The 26,068-nt window shown below is 49.7% G+C and overlaps 1 protein-coding gene across 1 annotated transcript in view; it reads left to right on the forward strand.

Moving 5' to 3' along the window:
• The window catches only part of mgat4b (alpha-1,3-mannosyl-glycoprotein 4-beta-N-acetylglucosaminyltransferase B), a 406,613-nt gene that overhangs the window by 368,148 nt on the left and 12,397 nt on the right, over positions 1 to 26,068 (forward strand). Inside the window, exons 11-12 of the mRNA XM_070877144.1 lie at positions 3,860 to 4,053; positions 16,193 to 16,271. Coding sequence (XP_070733245.1) covers positions 3,860 to 4,053; positions 16,193 to 16,271 — 273 coding nt within the window. The remainder of the gene's footprint in view (positions 1 to 3,859; positions 4,054 to 16,192; positions 16,272 to 26,068) is intronic.

Consider the following 26,068-nt stretch of genomic DNA (forward strand, 5'->3'; position numbering starts at 1 on the left):
GCTGGGGCCCCAACACAGAACCTTGCGGTACCCCACTGCCTGCCATTCTGAAAAGTACCCATTTACTCCTACTCTTTGCTTCCTGTCTGCCAACCAGTTCTCAATCCACGTCAGCACACTACTCCAATCCCATGTGCTTTAACTTTGCACATTAATCTCTTGTGTGGGATCTTGTCGAAAGCCTTCTGAAAGTCCAAATATACCACATCAACTGGTTCTCCCTTGTCCACTCTACTGGAAACATCCTCAAAAAATTCCAGAAGATTTGTCAAGCATGATTTCCCTTTCACAAAATAAAGCTGACTTGGACCTATCATGTCACCTCTTTCCAAATAGGCTGCTATGACATCCTTAATAATTGATTCCCTTGCCTTGTTAGCCCTCCCCAAGTGCATTTGCTCACACTTCTCCGGATTGAATTCCATTTGCCACTGTTCTGCCCACCTCACCAGTTCATTGATATCTTCCTGCAGTCCGCAGCTTTCTTCTTCATTATCCACCATACAGCCTGTTTTAGTTTCATCTGCAAAGTTCTTAATCATATCCCCAATATTCAAATCTAAATCACTGATATATACCATTTGCAAACAAGTTGTTTGAGCTCGGTCAGCAGTGTTTGATAGCTGGAAAAGGAGCCAGATTGCATTTATATAGCGCATTTCCCAACCTCAGGATGTCCCAAAGCGCTTTACAGCCAATGAAGTACTTTTGGAGTGTAGTCACTGTTGTAATGTGGGAAACACGGCAGTCAATTTGCGCACAGCAAGCTCCCACAAACAGCAACATGTCAATGACCAGATAATCTGTTTTTGTTATGTTGATTGAGGGATAAATATTGGCCCCAGGACACCGGGGATAACTCCCCTGCTCTTCTCCGAAATAATGCCATGGGATCTTTTAGCTCCACTTGAAAAAGCAGACGGGGCCTCGGTTTAACGTCTCATCTGCTATGGGAGCGTCAGCCTAGATTTTTGTGCACAAGTCACTGAAACGGAGGGGAGAGAGAGTGCTACGCACTGAGTCACGGTTGATGTGTGTGGTTTAAACAGTAGGAGAAATTGTAATTGTGGTAATGAACAGCGCACACGCTGACTAATTGAAAGTCTCAATTCACAGATAAATCTTTGAATCCTAAAATGGTGCAGGTGGATAAATCGCATCACAGAATCTTGCTGCACAGATGGAGGCCATTCGGCCCATCGTGCCTGTGCCAGCTCTTTGAATGAGCGATCCGATTATTCCCATGTCCCCCTGCTCTTATCCCACAGCCCGGCAAATGTTTTCCCTCTCTAAAGATTTATTTTATTTAAAATGCATTTTATTCCACTCCCTCTTGCTCCCCAAAACTTTTTTATTTCATTATGTGGTCATATAGCTTTGAAATAAGTTAACAAAATTGGTTTTGACAAATATACTATACAGGTACAACGTCCGAAATCCGGAATCCTCGGGACCGAGTCCATGTCGGATTTTGGGTTTTTCCGGATTTCAGACAAGAAAATCAGTAGTCTGAAATCCGCAATCCTCGACCGAATCCGTGCCGGATTTGGGGATTCTCCGGATTTCGGATCTCACCAATTTCCGCCGGTCCTTCGCTCCTCGCCACTCACCGATTCCCGCGGCCCTCCGACGCTGCATGTTTTACCGGTTTCCTCATCCCTCGCTGCCCGATGTCGCCATCTTGGCTGCCTCAAAATGTCCGGTTTTCGGAGAATAATTCCGGATTCCCATTTCCGGATTCCCATATCTGTGTGCTCGCGCTGTCAGCTATTCTGTGTCGAAGGAGGGTGTAATTACAACTTGCTAAGTTTTGTTTTCGACAATTGCGATTATAAATTCGGTCCGAGGAATTAAAGAAAATAAGACTAGAATGTATGACTTTAAAGTGGGTCTGAATTACGCCTGTGTATCGTGGCCCAATGAAACCTCTGACCTCTAACCCCACTGCGCCTGAAGACTACTTGGTCAAAGCTGTGCCATGGGACACTGGATTGTGCCTGACTGATTCTGCGCAGACAAGCTGCGATTGAAAGGGAGGGGTCCACGCTTGGGGTCAGACAGTAACCTGCTCAGGTGGACAATCGGGTCGGCATCCTGCAGCACGAGGCCCAGTGAAGCAGGGAGTTTATCTCGGAGTACCTGCAAACGATCCTCCTTCCACCAACAGCACCAGGAGCTTGTGAATTGGTCAGTGCTGTTTGTGCAGAATGTTGCGACATACCAAGTGTCAGCCGTGGCTCAGTGGGCAGCACCCTTGTCTCTGAGTCAGAAGGTTGTGGGTTCAAATCCTACTCCAGGAACTTGCGCGCATAAATCCAGGCTGACACTCCCAGTACAATGCTGAGGGAGCGCCGCACTGTCAGAGCAGCAGTGCTGAGGGAGCGCCGCACTGTCAGAGCAGCAGTACTGAGGGAACGCTGCACTGTCGGAGGGGCAGTACTGAGGGAGTGCTGCACTGTCGGAGGGGCAGTACTGAGGGAGTGCTGCACTGTTGGAGGGGCTATCTTTCAGATGAGAGATTAACCGAGGCCCCATCTGCTCTCTCAGGTGGACTTAAAAGATCCCACGGCGCTATTTCAATGAAGAGCAGTGGAGTTCTGCCTGGTGTCCTCAACCACCATCACAAAAACAGATTATCTGGTCATTATCACATTGTTTGTGGGAGCTTGCTGTGCGCAAATTGGCTGCTGCGTTTCCCACGTTACAACAGTGACTACACTTCAAAAGTACTTCATTGGCTGTAAAGCGCTTTGAGACATCCAGTGGTTGTGACACGCACTATATAAACGCAAGTCCTTCTTTAATAGTCACTGCAGTTCAACGAAAGGAACCAGCTTGCATTTATATAGCACCTTGCGACATCCGAACGCGCTTTTACAGCCAAGCGCAGTCACCGTTATAACGCAGGGAAAGGTGCCCGGCCGATTTACGCGCAGCGAAGTCTTGCAAACAGCGAGGAGATAACAGAGCGGCCAATCTGATACAGGTGTTGGTTGTGGGGTGAATGTTGGGCAGGACAGCAAGGGAGAAAGCCCCAAAAAACAGCATGTCGTGCCAAGCACTTGGAGGATGCAATCTGCTGAATGAACCCTTCTCTCACTGGATCACTTTGTTTCTCTTATTTTTAATGGCACCTTTCTCGGTCTGTCACTGGTTACCTGGTACCTGTCACAGATACAATCACAGAGGGCTGGATATCCGGCTTTGATGATTTCGGGTGCGGGAAAGTTTGCGCCCGGGAACAGTTTGCGCCTCAGTAACATTGGGCAGCGGGGCCCTGAGTCAGGGGGCGCAGTGCTAAGGGAGGCGTTGTACACCCCTCGTGGGGGCGTTAGGATGGGAAACTCCCGAGTTAAAGAGCCGGGCCAGGAGCGCTCCCAGAGACGTCTGGGAGGGGAACCCCCGCCACAGCAACATTCCCAGAACATTGCCCACGCCACCACAACACAAATCGCAAAATAAAATTAAAAGAAAAAACAATCGCGCTTACCTCAGGAGCCCATCCCTCACCTCTCTGCTGTCGGGATGGTGGGACCGCCCTGATTTCCCCGGCGGTCACTGCGGGGCGCACGGGAGACCAAACTCGCGCCGGTGTCGCGACCGGGGGCGTTGTACACCGGGCACAGCTCTTCCCCGCGGTGCTGCTCCGCGCCGCCCCAAAACCCGATCCCGGGGATCGCCGCGGGGCGCTGGAGGCTGGCCGCCCGCCCAGAACACCTCACCCCCGCCATCGCCGCCACTCCGGGGCGACAAACGCAGCGCCGAGGAACCGGAATTCTGCCCAAAGGTGATGCGTAGAATTATACATTACCGTGTCTTGTTAATCAAACAAATCACTGTTGTCTTTTCTACCCCCCAGGATAAGGACTTTGGAAAGCATGCCTTGCACAAAGGACATTCTAATCCACCAGCCGAGGTGACTTCCAGCCTGAAAACCTACCAGCATTTTTCGCTGGAGAAGGCTTACCTGGGAGAGGACTTCTTCTGGGCATTCACACCGGTGGCTGGTGATTTTATACGTTTCCGATTTTTTACGCCGGTGAAAGTGGACAGGTAGGTTGGAATATTACGTAGATCTAATGCTCTGTGTAACATGCCAATATTCACTCACAGTCCACACCCAGTACCCGGAGCGATGTTTAGTTACGGTTAAAGCAAGCATGCAAATTATTGTCGGACGGGTAAGAATTGAGAGTCAGTATCTGAAGCTGAGGGGCCCCGCAACTTCTCCCAGATTGGCTGTCTCCTGAAGGCATCAAACGGGGGTGTGGCTCCACTGGTGGGAGGGTGGAATTACTGCTTGACATGTTTACATGGACCCTACCCACCCATTGAATCCCCTCTCCCCAATCACGGACCCTACTCACCACTGAATCCTCCCACAGCCTATGGACACTCTCCCCAATCACGGACCCTACCCACCCATTGAATCCCCTCTCCCCAATCATGGACCCTATCCACGCACTGAATCTCTCACGCCCATGGATACACTCCCCTATCATGGACCCTACCCACGCACTGAATCTCCCACAGCATATGGACACCCTCCCCTATCATGGACCCTACCACCCATTGAATCCCCTCCCACAGCCCATGGATACTCTCCCCTATCATGGACCCTACCACCCATTGAATCCCCTCCCACAGCCCATGGATACTCTCCCCTATCACGGACCCTACCACCCATTGAATCCCCTCCCACAGCCCATGGATACTCTCCCCTATCATGGACCCTACCCACCCATTGAATCCCCTCCCACAGCCCATGGACACTCTCCCCTATCACGGACCCTACCCACCCATTGAATCCCCTCCCACAGCCCATGGATACTCTCCCCTATCACGGACCCTACCACCCATTGAATCCCCTCCCACAGCCCATGGACACGACCCACCTATTTAACCCAAGCCCCTAACTTGAATAACAAAAAAAACCGACGTGACCTTTACCAACCCATCAGTTACCAGCTATCCTGCAATATCACTCCTGGATATTTATTTGGTCTGGAACCTCAGTTGCCGGGCTCTTTATTCCAGCTCCGCTCTCGCTGCACTCCCTCTCCGCTCCGTTCGTTTCCAGGAAATGCTGGAAACACTCGGCAGGTCAGGCAGCATCTGTCTCGCTCTCTCTCTTTGTACCTCTCTGTCACTTCCTCTCTGTCTCGCTCTCTCTCTTTGTACCTCTCTGTCACTTGCTCTCTGTCTCGCTCTCTCTCTTTGTACCTCTCTGTCACTTGCTCTCTGTCTCGCTCTCTCTCTTTGTACCTCTCTGTCACTTCCTCTCTGTCTCGCTCTCTCTCTTTGTACCTCTCTGTCACTTGCTCTCTGTCTCGCTCTCTCTCTTTGTACCTCTCTGTCACTTCCTCTCTGTCTCGCTCTCTCTCTTTGTACCTCTCTGTCACTTCCTCTCTGTCACTTGCTCTCTGTCACTTGCTCTCTTTGTCTGTCTCGCTCTCTCTCTTTGTATCTCTCTGTCACTTCCTCTCTGTCACTTGCTCTCTTTGTCTGTCTCTGTCTCTCTCTTTGCCTCTCTCTCTCTCTCTCTCTCTCTCTTTCGCTGTCTGTCTCTCTCTCTCTTTGTCTGCCTCTCTCTCTCAGTTTGTCTCTCTCTCATTCTCTCTCTCTCTCTCTCACTGTCTCTCTCTCTCTCTCTCTCTCACTCTGTCTCACATAAGAACATAAGAATCAGGAACAGGAGTGGGCCATCTAGCCCCTCGAGCCTGCTCCGCCATTCAAAAAGATCATGGCTGATCTGGCCGTGGACTCAGCTCCACTTACCCGCCCGCTCCCCATAACCCTTAATTCCCTTATTGGTTAAAAATCTATCTATCTGTGACTTGAATACATTCAATGAGCTAGCCTCAACTGCTTCCTTGGGCAGAGAATTCCACAGATTCACAACCCTCTGGGAGAAGAAATTCCTTCTCAACTCGGTTTTAAATTGGCTCCCCCGTATTTTGAGGCTGTGCGCCCTAGTTCTAGTCTCCCCGACCAGTGGAAACAACCTCTCTGCCTCTATCTTGTCTATCCCTTTCATTATTTTAAATGTTTCTATAAGATCACCCCTCATCCTTCTGAACTCCAACGAGTAAAGACCCAGTCTGCTCAATCTATCATCATAAGGTAACCCCCTCATCTCCGGAATCAGCCTCGTGAATCGTCTCTGTACCCTCTCCAAAGCTAGTATATCCTTCCTTAAGTAAGGTGACCAAAACTGCTCGCAGTACTCCAGGTGCGGCCTCACCAATACCCTATACAGTTGCAGAAGGACCTCCCTGCTTTTGTACTCCATCTCTTTCGCAATGAAGGCCAACATTCCATTCGCCTTCCTGATTACCTGCTGCACCTGCAAACTAACTTTTTGGGATTCATGCACAAGGACCCCCAGGTCCCTCTGCACCGCAGCATGTTGTAATTTCTCCCCATTCAAATAATATTCCCTTTTACTGTTTTTTTCCCAAGGTGGATGACCTCACATTTTCCGACATTGTATTCCATCTGCCAAACCTTAGCCCATTCGCTTAACCTATCTAAATCTCTTTGCAGCCTCTCTGTGTCCTCTACACAACCCGCTTTCCCACTAATCTTTGTGTCATCTGCAAATTTTGTTGCACTACACTCTGTCCCCTCTTCCAGGTCATCTATGTATATTGTAAACAGTTGTGGTCCCAGCACCGCTCCCTGTGGCACACCACTAACCACCGATTTCCAACCCGAAAAGGACCCATTTATCCTGACTCTCTGCTTTCTGTTAGCCAGCCAATTCTCGATCCATGCTAATACATTTCCTCTGACTCCGCGTACCTTTATCTTCTGCAGTAACCTTTTGTGTGGCACCTTATCGAATGCCTTTTGGAAATCTAAATACACCACATCCATCGGTACACCTCTATCCACCATGCTCGTTATATCCTCAAAGAATTCCAGTAAATTAGTTAAACATGATTTCCCCTTCATGAATCCATATTGCGTCTGCTTGATTGCACTATTCCTATCTAGATGTCCCGCTATTTCTTCCTTAATGATAGCTTCAAGCATTTTCCCCACTACAGATGTTAAACTAACCGGCCTATAGTTACCTGCCTTTTGTCTGCCCCCCTTTTTAAACAGAGGCGTTACATTAGCTGCTTTCCAATCCGCTGGTACCTCCCCAGAGTCCAGAGAATTTTGGTAGATTATAATGAATGCATCCGCTATAACTTCCGCCATCTCTTTTAATACCCTGGGATGCATTTCATCAGGGCCAGGGGACTTGTCTACCTTGAGTCCCATTAGCCTGTCCAGCACTACCTCCGTCTCTCTCACTCTATCTCCCTCTCTCTGTCTCTCTCTTTCTGTTTCTCTCTCTCTCCGTCTCTCTCTTTCACTCTCTCTCTCTGTCTCTCACTCTGTCTCTCTATCTCTCTCTCACTCTGTCTCTCTCTGTCTCACTCTCTCTGTCTCTCGCTCTGTCTCTCTCTCTCTCTCACTCTGTCTCTCTCTGTCTCACTCTCTCTGTCTCACTCTCTGTCTTGCGCTCTCTGTTTCACTCCCTCTGTACTGATGACCTGAAATGTTAACTATGTCTCTGTCTGACTCTCTGTCTCTTTTTTATTCATTCGTTCACGGGATGTGGGCGTCGCTGGCAAGAATGGCATTCATTGCCCATCCCTAATTGCCCCTTGAGAAGGTGGTGGTAAGCCGCCTTCTTGAACCACTGCAGTCCGTGTGGTGAAGGTGCTCCCACAGTGCTGACTTTGTCACAGCGGTTTGTTATAACTGAGTGTCTCGTTGGGCCATTTCAGAGGGCAGTTAAGAGTCGACCATATTGCTGTGGGTCTGGAGTCACATATTGACCAGACTGGCTAAGGGCAGCAGATTTCTTCCCGAAACGACAGTTGGGTTTTTACAACAATCCGGTAGTTTCCTGATCATCATTAATCACCTAGCTTTTTAATTCCAGATTTATTTAATTAACTGAATTTAAATTCCCCAAATACACCACATCCACTGGGTTCCCCCTTATCCACCCTGCTCGTTACATCCTCAAAGAATTCCAGCAAATTTGTCAAATATGATTTCCCTTTCATAAAACCATGCTGACTCTGCTTGACTGTATTATGCTTTTCCAAATGTCCTGCTACTGCTTCCTTAATAATCGATTCCAGAATTTTCCCAACGACAGATGTTAGGCTAACTGGTCTATAGTTTCCTGCTTTCTGTCTGCCTCCTTTTTTAAATAGGGGCATTACAATTCCAGTTTTCCAGTTCGCTGGGAACTCTCCAGACTCCAGGGAATTTTGGTAGATTACAACCAATGCATCCACTATCTCTGCAGCCACTTCTTTTAAGACCCTAGGATGTAGGCCATCAGGTCCAGGGGACTTGTCTGCCTTTAGTCCCATTATTTTACCGAGTACTTTTTCTTTCGTGATAGTGATTGTTTTAAGTTCCTCCCTCCCTATAGCCCCTTGGTTATCTATTATTGGGATGTTTTTAGTGTCTTCTATCATGAAAACCGATACAAATATTCATTCAAAGTCTCTGCCATTTCCCTGTACCCCATTATTAATTCTCCAGTCTCATCCTCTAAGGGACCAACGTTTACTTTAGCTTCCTTTTTATATACCTGTAGAAACTCTTACTATCTTTTTATATTTCTTGCTAGTTTACTCTCATAATCCATCTTCTCTCTCTTTGTCATTTTTTTTAGTCGTCCTTTGCTGTTTTTTTTGTAATTTCTCAATCCTCTGGCCTCCCAACTCATCTTCACAACATTGTATGCCCTTGTATGAAATATCTCCTTAAACGTCTGCCACTGCTCATCAACTGTCTTACACTTTAATCTATTTTCTCAGTCCACTTTAGCCAACTCTGCCTTCACACCTTTGTAATCGCCTTTATTTAAGCTTAGGACACTGGTTTGAGATCCAACTTTCTCACGCTCCAACTGAATTTGAAATTCAACCATGCTATGATCACTCTTTCCTAGAAGATCCTTTACTATGAGATTACTAATTAATCCTGTCTCATTACACAGTACCGGATCTAAGATAGCCTGCTCCCTGGTTGGTTCTGCAACGTACTGTTCAAGGAAACTATCCCGGATACACTCGATCAACTCTTCCTCAAGGCTACCCTGGCCAGTTTGCTTTGTCCAATCAATATGAAGATTAAAATCGCCCATGTTTATTGTCGTACCTTTCTTACAAGCCTCCATTATTTTCTTGACTTATACTCCGTCCAACAGTATAGCTACTGTTAGGGGGCCTATAGACTACGCCCACCAGTGACTTCTTCCCCTTATTATTCCTTATCTCCACCCAAACTGAGTCTACATCTTGATCTTCTGAGCCAATATCGTTTCTCACTAACGCACTGATCTCATCCTTTATTAACAGAGCTACCCACCTCCTTTTCCTTTCTGCCTATCCTTCCGAATTGTCAAATATCCCTGAATATTCAGTTCCCAGTCTTGGTCATCTTGCAACCACATCTCTGTAATGGCTATCAAATCAGACCCATTTATATCTATTTGTGCCGTCTATTTTGTTATGAATGCTGCTTGCATTCAGATAGCGAGCTTTTAATTTTGCCTTTTTACCATTTTTCCCTGCTTTGACCCCACTGTCTGATGCATTCTTATATTTATACATTCTGTCCCTTCCTGTCACTCTCTGGTTATCATTTCCCCTATCGCTAGCCTGCTCTAATGCCTTCTCCTTGCTCTTTGACTTTTAAAATTTCCGCTCACCTGAACCCCCCCCCCCACTATTTAGTTTAAAGCCCTCTCTACAGCCCTAATTATTTGATTCACCAGGACCCTAGTCCCAGCACGGTCTAAGTGGAGCCCGTCCCAATGGAACAGCTCCCTCTTACCCCAGTACTGGTGTCAGTGCCCCACGAACCAAAACCCACTGCTCCCACACCAGTCTTTGAGCCGTGTGTTTAACTCTCTGACCTTATTTACTCTATGCAAATTTGCTCGTGGCTCAGGTAGTAATCCAGAGATTATTACCTTTGTGGTTCTGCTTTTTAATTTAGTCCCTAGCTGCTCATAATCCCCCAGCAGAACCTCTTTCTTTGTTCTACCTCTGTCGTTGGTACCCACATGGACCACGACAACTGGATCGTCCCCCTCCCACTCCAAGTTCCTCTCCAGCCCTGAGTAGATGTCCTTAACCCTGGCACTGGGCAGGCAACACAGCCTTCGGGACTCACGCTCTCGGCTGCAGAGAACAGTATCTATCCCCCTAATGATACTGTCCCCTACCACCACAGTGTTTCTTTTTACTCCCCCCACTTGAATGGCCCCCTAGGACGCACTAGGTCCGTGCAGCAGAGCTGTTCTCCAGTCGTCCTGGTTTACCCTTGCCACTGGACCGAGACCTAGCTCTGTCAAGCTCGTGTGGTGGCTGGTGTTCAACGGACTCCACACATTAAAAAAATCCACGCACAGGCATCTTCCACCCTTCAACATGTAGTTCAGAATCTGGAATGTCAGGTCCTTCATTGAAACACCTGTGAACACATTCGTTTTTGTGTGGAAACGGGTCATCCTCGATACGAGGGACTGCCTAATACTAATACCTCTGTACCACGGTGCTGTGGTCAGTCTGTTCATCCCCCCTGCAGTCCCTGCTCTCGTCCACACAGGGAGCAAGAGCCTTGAACCTATTGGACAAGAGCAAGGGCTGAGGCTCCTTTATCGCTACCACCTCATTCGTAGTCACACCCTGTTCCTGACCACGGAACAAATTGAATTAATTAATCTAAGGGGTGTGACTGCCTCCTGGAACACAGTGTCCAGGTAACTCTCCCTCTCCCTGATGTCTCGTAGTGTCTGAAGCTCGGACTCCAGCTCATCAGCACGGAGCCCAAGTTCCTCGAGCTGCAGACACTTGCTACAGACGTGGTCGCTCAATGTGGACCTCAATGGGGTCAACCAGCTCCCACATGCAGCAGCAGTGACATACTGCCCACCCAGCATCTCTAATGTATTTAATTCATGAGGTTTTGAAGTTTTCGACGTTTAGTTTTTAATCCCAGCACTTAATTTAAACCAATACCCAAGAAAAGAGAGAAAAAACTGACCAACCAATCACTTCCCTGCTCTCCTGTGATGTCACACATTCAATCTTTTGACTTCTTATCTTCCCAGGTCCGTTGCTGCTTTGCACTTTGTAGGCTGCCTCTCGCTCCCTCTCTCTCCCCTGCGCTGTCTCTCTCCCTCACTGTCTCTCACTCTCTCTGTCTCTCTCCCTGTCTCTCTCTCTCTCTCTCCCTCTGTCTCTCTCTCACTCACTCTCTCTCTCCCCTCTGTCTCTCTCCCTTGCTGTCTCTCACTCTCTGGTTCTCTCTCGCTCTCTCTCTGTCTTTGTCTCTCTCCCTCGCTGACTCTCTCTCCTCTCTCTGTCTCTGTCTCTCTTTTTCCCTCTCCCTTTCTCTCTCTCCCTCTCTCTCTCTCTCTCTCTGTCTCTCACTCTCTGTCTCTCTCCCTCAGTGTGTCTCTCTCTATCTCTCTCTCTCTCTGTCTCTCTCTCTCTCTGTCTCTTTCTCTCTGTCTCTCTATCTTTCTCTCTCTCATTCTCTCTATCTCTCTCTCCCTCGATGTGTCACTCTCTCTCTCTCTCTCTCTCTTTCTCTCTCTGTCTGTCTCTCCTCTGTCTTTCTCTGTCTCTCTCTCTCACTTATTCTCTCTCACTTATTCTCTCTCACTTATTCTCTCTCTCTATCTCTCACTCTGTCTCTCTCTGTCTCTCTCGCTCTCACACACACTGTTACTCTCTCTGTCTCTCTCATTCTCTCTCTCTCTGACTCTCTCTCTCACTGTTACTCCCTCTCTGACTCTCTCTCTCTCTCACTGTTACTCCCTCTCTGTCTCTCTCTCTCTCTCACTGTTATTCTCTCTCTGTCTCTCTCATTCTCTCTCTCTCTGACTCTCTCTCTCACTGTTACTCCCTCTCTGACTCTCTCTCTCACTGTTACTCCCTCTCTGACTCTCTCTCTCTCTCACTGTTACTCCCCCTCTGTCTCTCTCTCTCTCTCTCTCTCTCTCTCACTGTTATTCTCTCTCTCTCTGACTCTCTCTCTCTCTCACTGTTACTCCCTCTCTGTCTCTCTCTCTCTCTCACTGTTATTCTCTCTCTGTCTCTCTCATTCTCTCTCTCTCTGACTCTCTCTCTCTCTCACTGTTACTCCCTCTCTGTCTCTCTCTCTCTCTCACTGTTATTCTCTCTCTCTCTCACACACACACACACAGAATTGTCAGCTGTGGCTCAGTAGCACACTCGCCACTGAGTCAGAAGGTTGTGGATGCAAGTCCCATTCCAGGGACTTGAGCAAATAAATCTAGGCTGACACTCCAGTGTGGTACTGGAGTGCTGCCCTGTTGGAGGTGCCGTCTTTCGGATGAGACATTAAACCCTCAGATGGATATAAAAGATCCCAGGGCAACATTTCGAAGAAGAGCAGGGGAGTTATCCACAGTGTCCTAGGGCCAATATTTATACCTCAATCATCACAAAAACAGATTATCTGCTCATTATCACATTGCTGTTTGTGGGAGCTTGCTGTGCACAAATTGGCTGCCGCGTTTTTCATATTACGACAGTGACTACACTCCAAAAAGTACTTCATTGGCCGTAAAGTGCTTTGGGATGGCCGGTGGTCGTGAAAGGTGCTATATAAATGCAAGTCTATCTTTCTGTTGAACCTGAACTCAGTTTGTGCTGTCCTGCTCTGTAGAATAAACACCCAACTCTTCCTTGAATAAACCGCCTGGTTGAGTAACGACAGGGATAGCGCGTGAAGATATCACCCTGATAAAGACAAGGTAATGTCTTTGGCTGGGTCACTGGACTCTCTACAAGCTCTGGGAGAGGTCCATGCTGGGTCTGTTGAGGTGTGGAGACCTGGGGGGGGGGGGCCGAAATTGCCCTCCGACCAAAAAGTAGGCGATTGGTTAGATTTTCTCCGTCCCAATCTGCCGCTGGAGCGGGGCGGGCGAGGCTCCGAGTCATCAGTCCTTCAGTTAAAGGGGACGGGCTACTGCCAGCTCTGCAATGGGGTTTAGTTTGGCCCCACTGGGCCACCAGCGAGGGTTTCGGCTGGAGCAGCGGCCTGGTCGCCCCCCCCCCCCCCCCCCAAGAGGGGCAGACACCCCCAGTGCAGTACGGCCTGTTAGCGCCCCGGCCGAACCCGCGGGCAGCACTGACCTCGGAGTCAGCCGATGATTAAAATAAAATGGAGGTGGCGGCAGCCCTTTAAGAGCAGAAGCGCGGCCCAGGCACACAGATGCAGCTTCCCGCCGGGGAAGCTGTTGGGGGCACCGACCGGCGGCCGATACACTCCCGAGGGGGTCCCGGTCGGTCGGTGTGGGGATGGCGTGGGCCCGATTGGGGGGTGCAGCATGAAAACCTGTTCACGCCGCTCCCGGCCCGGGACAATTTCAGTCAGGTCGGCCAATCCGTCCGCCCCCGGTCAGTGAGGACCATCCGTCTGTCCCCGGTCAGTGAGGTCCATCTGTCTGTCCCCGGTCAGTGAGGACCATCCGTCTGTCCCCGGTCAGTGAGGTCCATCTGTCTGTCCCCGGTCAGTGAGGCCCATCCGTCCGCCCCCGGTCAGTGAGGTCCATCTGTCTGTCCCCGGTCAGTGAGGCCCATCCGTCCGCCCCCGGTCAGTGAGGTCCATCTGTCCACCCCCGGTCAGTGAGGTCCATCCGTCCACCCCCGGTCAGTGAGGTCCATCCGTCCGCCCCCGGTCAGTGAGGCCCATCCGTCCGCCCCCGGTCAGTGAGGCCCATCCGTCTGTCCCCGGTCAGTGAGGTCCATCTGTCCGTCCCCGGTCAGTGAGGTCCATCCGTCCACCTCCGGTCAGTGAGGTCCATCCATCTGTCCCCGGTCAGTGAGGTCCATCCGTCCACCCCCGGTCAGTGAGGTCCATCCATCTGCCCCCGGTCAGTGAGGTCCATCCATCTGTCCCCGGTCAGTGAGGTCCATCCGTCCACCCCCGGTCAGTGAGGTCCATCCATCTGTCCCCGGTCAGTGAGGTCCATCCATCTGCCCCCGGTCAGTGAGGTCCATCCATCTGCCCCCGGTCAGTGAGGTCCATCCATCTGCCCCCGGTCAGTGAGGCCCATCCGTCTGCCCCCGGTCAGTGAGGCCCATCCATCTGCCCCCGGTCAGTGAAGTCCATCCATCTGTCCCCGGTCAGTGAGGTCCATCCATCTGCCCCCGGTCAGTGAGGCCCATCCATCCGCCCCCGGTCAGTGAGGTCCATCAGTCTGCCCCCGGTCAGTGAGGCCCATCCGTCTGTCCCCGGTCAGTGAGGCCCATCCATCTGTCCCCAGTCAGTGAGGTCCATCAGTCTGCCCCCGGTCAGTGAGGTCCATCCATCTGTCCCCGGTCAGTGAGGTCCATCCGTCTGCCCCCGGTCAGTGAGGTCCATCCGTCCGTCCCCGGTCAGTGAGGTCCATCCGTCCACCCCCGGTCAGTGAGGTCCATCCGTCCGCCCCCGGTCAGTGAGGTCCATCCGTCCGCCCCCGGTCAGTGAGGTCCATCCATCCGACCCTGGTCAGTGAGGCCCATCCATCTGCCCCCGGTCAGTGAGGCCCATCCATCTGCCCCCGGTCAGTGAGGCCCATCCATCTGCCCCCGGTCAGTGAGGCCCATCCATCTGCCCCCGGTCAGTGAGGCCCATCCATCTGCCCCCGGTCAGTGAGGCCCATCCATCTGCCCCCGATCAGTGAGGTCCATCCATCTGCCCCCGGTCAGTGAGGCCCATCCATCCGACCCCGGTCAGTGAGGCCCATCCGTCTGCCCCCGGTCAGTGAGGCCCATCCATCCGACCCCGGTCAGTGAGGCCCATCCATCTGTCCCCGATCAGTGAGGTCCATCCATCTGCCCCCGGTCAGTGAGGCCCATCCATCCGACCCCGGTCAGTGAGGCCCATCCATCCACCCCCGGTCAGTGAGGTCCATCAGTCTGCCCCCGGTCAGTGAGGCCCATCCGTCTGACCCCGGTCAGTGAGGTCCATCCATCTGCCCCCGGTCAGTGAGGCCCATCCGTCTGCCCCCGGTCAGTGAGGCCCATCCATCTGCCCCCGGTCAGTGAAGTCCATCCATCTGTCCCCGGTCAGTGAGGTCCATCCATCTGCCCCCGGTCAGTGAGGCCCATCCATCCGCCCCCGGTCAGTGAGGTCCATCAGTCTGCCCCCGGTCAGTGAGGCCCATCCGTCTGTCCCCGGTCAGTGAGGCCCATCCATCTGTCCCCAGTCAGTGAGGTCCATCAGTCTGCCCCCGGTCAGTGAGGTCCATCCATCTGTCCCCGGTCAGTGAGGTCCATCCGTCTGCCCCCGGTCAGTGAGGTCCATCCGTCCGTCCCCGGTCAGTGAGGTCCATCCGTCCACCCCCGGTCAGTGAGGTCCATCCGTCCGCCCCCGGTCAGTGAGGTCCATCCGTCCGCCCCCGGTCAGTGAGGTCCATCCATCCGACCCTGGTCAGTGAGGCCCATCCATCTGCCCCCGGTCAGTGAGGCCCATCCATCTGCCCCCGGTCAGTGAGGCCCATCCATCTGCCCCCGGTCAGTGAGGCCCATCCATCTGCCCCCGGTCAGTGAGGCCCATCCATCTGCCCCCGGTCAGTGAGGCCCATCCATCTGCCCCCGATCAGTGAGGTCCATCCATCTGCCCCCGGTCAGTGAGGCCCATCCATCCGACCCCGGTCAGTGAGGCCCATCCGTCTGCCCCCGGTCAGTGAGGCCCATCCATCCGACCCCGGTCAGTGAGGCCCATCCATCTGTCCCCGATCAGTGAGGTCCATCCATCTGCCCCCGGTCAGTGAGGCCCATCCATCCGACCCCGGTCAGTGAGGCCCATCCATCCACCCCCGGTCAGTGAGGTCCATCAGTCTGCCCCCGGTCAGTGAGGCCCATCCGTCTGACCCCGGTCAGTGAGGTCCATCCGTCTGCCCCCGGTCAGTGAGGCCCATCCGTCTGCCCCTGGTCAGTGAGGCCTCTCCACCCCATTCCCACCCCTTACAGGTATCGGAGCTTATAGAGGGGGCGATTTTGTCCCCCTGAGTGTGTCCAGGCATGGTGAACACGGGCGATGGTGAGAACCGGAATAGTTAGTTGTGCCATGAACATAACTGGGCCTGGCCTGGTTCCCCCTTCCCACTTGTACATCCCACCCTCTCTCTCTCTCCTGTTCTCAGGTTTTTCTTTCGCAGTGGGAATATCGAGCATCCCGGAGACAAGCTCTTCAACACCACAGTGGAAGTGTTGCCGTTTGATGTAAGTCCGATTTTGACAGGGCGTCAGAAAACTGACAATGTGATGGGTCTTTGCCTGTGTTGAATTTTATAATTTGCACGTTTTTATTGCAGGAAACAACACCTGAGTTAATCCCTCAGGACCTTTTACTTTTGAAAAATGCCTGGGGGTAAAAATTACAGCCCTCCCCCCCCGACTGTGTCCCACCTGTGACAGAGACTGTAATTCCCGTATTGGACTGTTCAGTCACCTGAAAATTCACTTTTAAAGTGGAAGCAAGTCTTCCTCGATTTCAAGGGACTGCCGATGATGATGATGTACAGTCTAATGTGGGAATTACAGTCTCTGTCACAGGTGGGACAGACAGTGGTTGAAGGAAAGGGTGGGTGGGTGGGACAGGTTTGCCGCACGCTCCTTCCGCTGCCTGCGCTTGGTTTCTGCACGCTCTCGGCGATGAGACGCGAGGTGCTCAGTGCCCTCCCGGATGCTCTTCTCCCACTTAGGGCGGACTGGTCTTTGGCCAGGGACTCCCAGGTGTCGGTGGGGATATTGCACTTTATCAGGGAGGCTTTGAGGGTGTCCTTGTAACGTTTCCTCTGCCTACCTGGGGATCGCTTGCCGTGTAGGAGTTCCGAGTGAAGCGCTTGCTTTGGGAGTCTTGTGTTAGGCATGCAAACAATGTGGCCTGCCCAGCGGAGCTGATCGAGTGTGGTCAGTGCTTCAATGCTGGGGATGTTGGCCTGAGCGAGAACACTGACATTGGTACGTCTGTCCTCCCAGTGGATTTGCAGGATCTTGCGGAGACATCGTTGGTGGTATTTCTCCAGCGCTTTGAGATGTCTACTGTACATGGTCTATGTCTCTGAGCCATACAGGAGGGCGGGTATCACTGCAGCCCTGTAGACCATGAGCTTGGTGTCACACTTGAGGACCTGGTCTTCTAACCAGGAAGGAGATTAAAAAGCAGGACCTCAAAGGTAGTAATCTTCGGATAACCCCCCGTGCCACGTGAGTATAGAAATAGGAGGACAGAGCAGATGAATGCATGGCTGGGCAGATGATGCAGGCATAAGGGCATTAGATTCCTGAGGCATTGGGACTGGTTCTGAGGGAGGTGGGATCTGTACAGGCCGGACGGATTGCACCTCAACAGGGCCGGAACCAATATTCTCACGAGGGGGGGGTTGCGAGTGCTGTTTGGGAGTGGGGGGGGGTTAAACTAGTTTGGCAGGAGGGTGAGCACCAGGATGTAACATTAGAAAGGAGAAATAAAGTGCTCAAAGAATTGGGAGAGACAGAAGTAAGAAATAGTAAGGTATTCGGTGGGGTCAGACTAAGAGATAATACAGGATTGTCTAAGATGGGTTTACAGTGAATGTATATAAACGCTCGAAACATACAAAACAAGGTCAGTGAGCTGCTGGCACAAATAGCCACTGAGGAATATGATGTTGTGGCAATAACTGAGATCTGGCTCAAAGGGCAGGATTGGGTAGTAAATATTCCTGGTTATAATGTGTTCAGGAAAGATAGGGCACTACTGGTTAAGGAAAATGTTACAATGTTGGAGAGGGAGCATCTTCTGGAGGGGTCGAGGACAGAATCTATATGGCTCGAGTTAAGCAATAATAGAGGTGCCATTACTCTACTAGGTGTATTCTGTAGACCACCCAATAATGGGAAAGATATAGAGGAGCAAATTTGCAGAGAAATTACAGAGAGCTGCTAGAACTATAGAGTAGTGATAATGTGGGTCTTCAACTATCCAACTACAGTTCTACCTCTTCAGTCTAGCACCCTTGGGACCTGACCGGTGCTGGACCAGAGAATATTCCGGACCACGGGAGGTCGCGCCAATTCTAGCATAGTCAGCAGTACCCTAGTCTTACCGGGTACTGCTGACAATGACCTGGCAGAAGCCGACTGCGCATCATTTCTCAGGCCCAGCTTCGGCGCATCAGTCAGCCGCCATGCTCCTCGCTCCCTCTCCGTGCCGACCCGGCCCAGGAGGGGACAGCGGGGGAGAAGAGAAGCAGCCAGCCCCAGGACACTGCGCGGGTTGCAACCCCCACCCCCGCCGTGAATGTTGCCGGACCACAGAGTCCAGGACTAGAGAGGTACAACCTGTATAGATTGGGATCGTATTAATGAAAAGGACACAGAAGGGAAAGAATTTCTGAAGTGTGTTCAGGAGAATTTCTTGATCAGTACATTTCCAGCCTGACGAGGAAGGAGGCATAGCTGGATCTGGTTCTTGGAAATGAGGTGGGTCAGGTGGGAACAGTGATCATAGTATCATAAGATCACAGATAGTAAGAGTTTCTACAGGTGCATAAAAAGGAAAAGAGCGGCTAAAGTAAATGTTGGTCCCCTGGAGGATGAGACTGAGGAATTAATAATGGGGAACAGGGAAATGGCAGAGACATTGAACAAATATTTTGTATCAGCCTTTACGTGGAAGACATCAAAAACATCCCAATAGTGGATAATCGAGGGGCTATAGGCGGGGAGGAACTTAATACAATCACTATCACTAAAGAAGTAGTACTCGGTAAAATAATGGGACTAAAGGCGGACAAGTCCCCTGGACCTGATGGCTTGCATCCTAGGGTCTTAAAAGAGGTGGCTGGAGAGATAGTGGATCCATTGGTTGTAATCTTCCAAAATTCCCTGGAGTCTGGGGTGGTCCCAGCGGATTGGAAAACTGCAAATGTAACGCCCCTGTTTAAAAAATGAGGCAGACAAAAAGCAGGAAACTATAGACCAGTTAGCCTAACATCTGCCGTTGGGAAAATGCTGGGGTCCATTATTAAGGAAGCAGTAGCGGGACGTTTGGAAAATCATAATTCAATCGAGCAGAGTTAGCATGGATTTATGAAAGGCAAATCATGTTTGATACATTTGCTGGAGTTCTTTGAGGATGTAGCGAGCAGTATGGATAAGGGGGAACCAGTGGATGTGGTGTATTTGGATTTCCAGAAGGCATTCGATAAGGTGCCAAATAAAAGATTACTGCACAAGATAAAAGTTCACGGGTTGGGGGTAATATATTAGCATGGATAGAGGATTGGCTAACTAACAGAAAACAGAGTCGGGATAAATGGGTCATTTTCCGGTTGACAAACAGTGACTAGTGGGGTGCCGCAGGGATCAGTGCTGGGTCCTCAACTATTTACAATCTATATTAATGACTTGGCTGAAGGGACCGAGTGTAATGTAGCCAAGATGGGTGGGAAAGCAAATTGTGAGGAGGACACAAAAAAATCTGCAAAGGGATATAGACAGGTGAAGTGAGTGGGCAAAAATTTGGCAGATGGAGTATAATGTGAGTTTATCCACTTTGACAGAAAAAATAGAAAAGCAAATTATAATTTAAATGGAGGAAAATTGCAAAGTGCTGCAGTACTTGGGACCTGGGGGTCCTTGTGCGTGAAACACAAAAAGTTAGTATGCAGGTACAGCAAGAAATCAGGAAGGCAAATGGAATGTTGGCCTTTATTGCAAGGGGGATTGGAGTATAAAAGCAGAGAAGTCCTGCTACAACTGTACAGGGTATTGGTGAGGCCACACCTGGAGTACTGTACACAGTAGACACCATAAGTCGCTGGAGAAATACCATCAATTATGTCTCCGCAAGATCCTACAAATCCCCTGGGAGGACAGACGCACGAACGTTAACATCCTTGACCAGGCCATCATCCCCAGCATTGAAGTACTGACCACACTTGATCAGCTCCGCTGGGCAGGCCACATTGTCCGCATGCCAGACACAAGACTCCCAAAGCAAGCGCTCTACTCGGAACTCCTCATGGCAGAGGAAACGTTACAAGGCCACCCTCAAAGCCTCCCTGATAAAGTGCGGCATCCCCACCGACACCTGGGAGTCCCTGGCCAAAGTGGAGGAGATGCTTCCGGGAGGGTGCTGACCACCTCGAGTCTGATCGCCGAGAGCATGCAGAAACCAAGCGCAGGCAGCGGAAGGAGCGTGCGGCAAACCAGTCCCACCCACCCTTACCCTCAATGAATATCTGTCCCACCTGTGACGGGGACTGTGGCTCTCGTATTGGACTGTTCAGCCACCTAAGGACTCATTCTAAGAGTGGAAGCAAGTCTTCCTCGATTCCGAGGGACTGCCTATGATGATGACTGCGTGCAGTTTTGATCTCTGTATTTAAGGAAGGATATACTTGTATTGGAGGCAGTTCAGAGAAGGTTCACTAGGTTGATTCCGGAGATGAGGGGGTTGACTTATGAAGAAAGGTTGAGTAGGTTGGAACTATACACATTGGAGTTCAGAAGAATGAGAGGTGATCTTATCGAAACATATAAGATAATGGCCGAGAAATCCCGGTCGAGGTCTTACACCGACCGGGCAATCGACTGAAAAAGTTTTAAAAGTTGCGCACTTACTTATATTGTCGTCCATTTGCCAATTACACACCCATTCTGAAAGTTTAAAAAAAAATTATTCATTCCTTGGATGTGGGTGTCGCTGGCAAGGCCGGCATTTATTGCCCATCCCTAATTGCCCCTTGAGAAGGTGGTGGTGAGCCGCCTTCTTGAACCGCTGCAGTCCGTGTGGTGAAGGTGCTCCCACAGTGCTGTTAGGGAGGGAGTTCCAGGATTGTGACCCAGCGACGGTGAAGGAACGGCCGATATATTTCCAAATCAGGATGGTGTGTGACCCGCAGAGGAACATGGAGGTGATGGTGTTCCCATGCACCTGCTGCCCTTGTCCTTCTAGGTGGTAGAGGCCGCGGGTTTGCGAGGTGCTGCCGAAGAAGCCTTGGCGAGTTGCTGCAGTGCATCTTGTAGATGGTGCACACTGCAGCCAGGGGGCGCCGGTGGTGGAGGGAGTGAATGTTGAAAGTGGTGGATGGGGGGCCAATCAAGCGGCTGCTTTGTCCTGGATGGTGTCGAGCTTCTTGAGTGTTGTTGGAGCTGCACTCATCCAGGTAAGTGGAGAGTGTTCCATCACACTCCTGACTTGTGTCTTGTAGATGGTGGAAAGGCTTTGGGGAGTCAGGAGGCGAGACACTCGCCGCAGAATACCCAGCCTCTGGACCCGCTCTTGTAGCCACAGTATTTATGTGGCTGGTCCAGTTACATTTCTGGTCAAGTTTATTCAAGTATTGAAGTCACTAACGAGAGCATGAGTTGGGTCTTCATTATTTTATGATTTGTATTCTTTTGAGTTTAGAAGGTTGACAGGTGATCTAATCGAGGTGTTCAAAATGATAAATGAATCCAGGTATAGAGAGAAAAACCATTCCCTCTGGTGGGGGGCATCCAGAACAAGGGGGCGTCACCTTAAAATTAGAGCCCGGCCGTTCAGGGTGATGTCAGGAAGCACTTCTTCACACAAAGGGTGCTGGGAATCTGGAACTCTCCCCCAAAAAGCTGTGGGTGCTGGGGGACAATTGAAAAATTTAAAATCCTGAGATCAATAGATATTTGTTGACTACGGGAAGCAAGGGTTATAGGAGCGTAGAAAATAGGTGCAGGAGTAGGCCATTCGGCCCTTCGAGCCTGCACCACCATTCAATAAGATCATGACTGATCATTCCCTCAATACCCCTTTCCTGCTTTCTCTCCAGACCCCTTGATCCCCTTAGCCTTAAGGGCCATATCTAACTCCCTCTTGAATATATCCAATGAACTGGCATCAACAACCCTCTGCGGCAGGGAATTCCACAGGTTAACAACTCTCTCAGTGAAGAAGTTTCTCCTCATCTCAGTCCTAAATGGCCTACCCCTTATCCTAAGACTGTGTCAACCTGGTTCTGGACTTCCCCAACATCGGGAACAATCGACCCACATCCCGTCCCATCAGAATCTTGAATGTTTTGATGAGATCCCCTCTCATCCTTCTAAACTCCAGTGAATACAGGCCCAGTCGATCCAGTCTCTCCTCATATATCAGTCCTGCCATCCCAGGAATCAGTCTGGTGAACCTTCGCTGCACTCCCTCAATGGCAAGAACGTCCTTCCTCAGATTAGGAGACCAAAACTGAACACAATATTCCAGGTGAGGCCTCACCAAGGCCCTGTACAACTGCAGTAAGACCTCCCTGCCCCTGTATTCAAATCCCCTAGCTATGAAGGCCAACATACCATTTGCCTTCTTTACCGCCTGCTGTACCTGTATGCCAACTTTCAATGACTGATGAACCATGACACCCAGATCTCGTTGCACCTCCCCTTTTCCTAATCTGCCGCCATTCAGATAATATTCTGTCTTCGCGTTTTTGCCCCCAAAGTGGATAATCTCACATTTATTCACATTATACTGCATCTACCATGCATTTGCCCACTCACCTAACCTGTCCAAGTCACCCTGCAGCCTCTTAGCGTCCCCCTCACAGCTCACACCGCCACCCAGTTTAGTGCCATCTGCAAACTTGGAGATATTACACTCAATTCCTTCATCCAAATCATTGATGTATATTGTAAAGAGCTGGGGTCCCAGCACTGAGTCCTGCGGCACCCCACTAGTCACTGCCTGCCATTCTGAAAAGGACCCGTTTATCCCGATTCTCTGCTTCCTGTCTGCCAACCAGTTCTCTATCCACGTCAGTATATTACCCCCAATACATTTCGATTGGTCAAATCAAATCGCACGGGATAGCCTTGAGGAGCAATTCATAGAATGCATACGGGATTGTTTCTTAGAACACTATGTTACAGAACCTACAAGGGAGCAAGCGATCTTAGATCTGGTCCTGTGTAATGAGACAGGAATAATAAACGATCTCCTAGTAAAAGATCCTCTCGGAATGAGTGATCACAGTATGATTGAATTTGTAATACAGATTGAGGGTGAGGAAGTAGTGTCTCAAACGAGCGTACTATGCTTAAACAAAGGGGACTACATTGGGATGAGGGCAGAGTTGGCTAAAGTAGACTGGAAACACAGACTAAACAGTGTCACAATTGAGGAACAGTGGAGGACTTTTAAGGAGCTCTTTCATAGTGCTCAACAAAAATATATTCCAGTGAAAAAGAAGGGCGGTAAGAGAAGGGATAACCAGCCATGGATAACCAAGGAAATAAAGGAGAGTATCAAATTAAAAACCAATGCGTATAAGGTGGCCAAGGTTAGTGGGAAACTAGAAGATTGAGAAAATTTTAAACGACAGCAAAGAATGACTAAGAAAGCAATAAAGAAAGGAAAGATAGATTATGAAAGTAAACTTGCGCAAAACATAAAAACAGATAGTAAAAGCTTTTACCGATATATAAAAGGGAAAATAGTGACTAAAGTAAATGTTGGTCCCTTAGAAGATGAGAAGGGGGATTTAATAATGAGAAATATGGAAATGGCTGAGACATTAAACAATTATTTTGCTTCGGTCTTCACAGTGGAAGACATAAAAACCATGCCAAAAATTGCTGGTCACAGGAATGTGTGAAGGGAGGACCTTGAGACAATCACTATCACTAAGGGGGTAGTGCTAGACAGGCTAATGGGACTCAAGGTAGACAAGTCCCCTGGTCCTGATGAAATGCATCCCAGGGTATTAAAAGAGATGGCGGAAGTTATAGCAGATGCATTCGTTATAATCTAACAAAATTCTCTGGACTCTGGGGAGGTACCAGCGGATTGGAAAGCAGCTAATGTAATGCCTCTGTTTAAAAAAGGGGGCAGACAAAAGGCAGGTAACTATAGGCCGGTTAGTTTAACATCTGTAGTGGGGAAAATGCTTGAGGCTATCATTAAGGAAGAAATAGCGGGACATCTAGGTAGGAATAGTGCAATCAAGCAGACGCAGCATGAATTCATGAAGGGGAAATCATGTTTAACTAATTTACTGGAATTCTTTGAGGATAGAATGAGCATGGTGGATAGAGGTGTACCAATGGATGTGGTGTATTTAGATTTCCAAAAGGCATTCGATAAGGTGCCACACAAAAGGTTACTGCAGAAGATAAAGGTACGCGGAGTCAGAGGAAATGTATTAGCATGGATAGAGAATTGGCTGGCTAACAGAAAACAGAGAGTCGGGATAAATGGGTCCTTTTCGGGTTGGAAATCGGTGGTTAGTGGTGTGCCACAGGGATCGGTGCTGGAACGGCAACTGTTTACAATATACATAGATGACCTGGAAGAGGGGACAGAGTGTAGTGTAACAAAATTTGCAGATGACACAAAGATTAGTGGGAAAGCGGGTTGTGTAGAGGACACAGAGGCTGCAAAGAGATTTAGATAGGTTAAGCGAATGGGCTAAGGTTTGGCAAATGGAATACAATGTCGGAAAGTGTGAGGTCATCCACCTTGGAAAAAAAAACAGTAAAAGGGAATATTATTTGAATGGGGAGAAATTACAACATGCTGCGGTGCAGAGGGACCTGGGGGTCCTTGTGCATGAATCCCAAAAAGTTAGTTTGCAGGTGCAGCAGGTAATCAGGAAGGCGAATGGAATGTTGGCCTTCATTGTGAGAGGGATGGAGTACAAAAGCAGGGAGGTCCTGCTGCAACTGTATAGGGTATTGGTGAGGCCGCACCTGGAGTACTGCGTGCAGTTTTGGTCACCTTACTTAAGGAAGGATATACTAGCTTTGGAGGGGGTGCAGAGACGATTCACTAGGCTGATTCCGGAGATGAGGGGGTTACCTTATGATGATAGATTGAGTAGACTGGGTCTTTACTCGTTGGTGTTCAGAAGGATGAAGGGTGATCTTATAGAAACATTTAAAATAATGAAAGGGATCGACAAGATAGAAGCAGAGAGGTTGTTTCCACTGGTCGGGGAGACTAGAACTCGGGGGCACAGCCTCAAAATACGGGGGAGCCAATTTAAAACCGAGTTGAGAAGGAATTTCTTCTCCCAGAGGGTTGTGAATCTGTGGAATTCTCTGCCCAAGGAAGCAGTTGAGGCTAGCTCATTGAATGTATTCAAATCACAGACAGATAGATTTTTAACCAATAAGGGAATTAAGGGTTACGGAGAGCGGGCGGGTAAGTGGAGCTGAGTCCACGGCCAGATCAGCCATGATCTTGTTGAATGGTGGAGCAGGCTCGAGGGGCTAGATGGCCTACTCCTGTTCCTAATTCTTATGTTCTTATGTTCTTATGCAATACCATGTGCTTTGATTTTGCACACCAACCTCTTGTGTGGGACCTTGTCAAAAGCCTTTTGAAAGTCCAAATACACCACATCCACTGGTTCTCCCTTGTCCACTCTATTAGTTACATCCTCAAAAAACTCCAGAAGATTTGTCAAGCATGATTTCCCCTTCATAAATCCATGCTGACTTGTACCGATCCTGTCACTGCTTTCCAAATGCGCTGCTATTTCATCCTTAATAATTGATTCTAACATTTTCCCCACTACTGATGTCAGGCTAACTGGTCTATAATTACCCGCTTTCTCTCTCCCTCCCCTTTTAAAAAGTGGTGTTACATTAGCTACCCTCCAGTCCATAGGAACTGATTCCGAGTCGATAGACTGTTGGAAAATGATCACCAATGCATCCACTATTTCTAGGGCCACTTCCTTAAGTACTCTGGGATGCAGACTATCAGGCCCCGGGGATTTATCAGCCTTCAATCCCATCAATTTCGCTAACACAATTTCCCGCCTAAGAAGGATATCCTTCAGTTCCTCCTTCTCACTAGACCCTCGGTCCCCTGGTACTTCCGGAAGGTTATTTGTGTCTTCCTTTGTGAAGACATAACCAAAGTATTTGTTCAATTGGTCTGCCATTTCTTTGTTCCCCATTATAAATTCACCTGAATCTGACTGCAAGGGACCTACGTTTGTCTTCACTAATCTTTTTCTCTTCACATATCTGTAGAAGCTTTTGCAGTCAGTTTT

This window comes from Pristiophorus japonicus, chromosome 4 (genome assembly GCF_044704955.1).
Source record: "Pristiophorus japonicus isolate sPriJap1 chromosome 4, sPriJap1.hap1, whole genome shotgun sequence".
Lineage (NCBI taxonomy): Eukaryota > Metazoa > Chordata > Chondrichthyes > Pristiophoridae > Pristiophorus > Pristiophorus japonicus.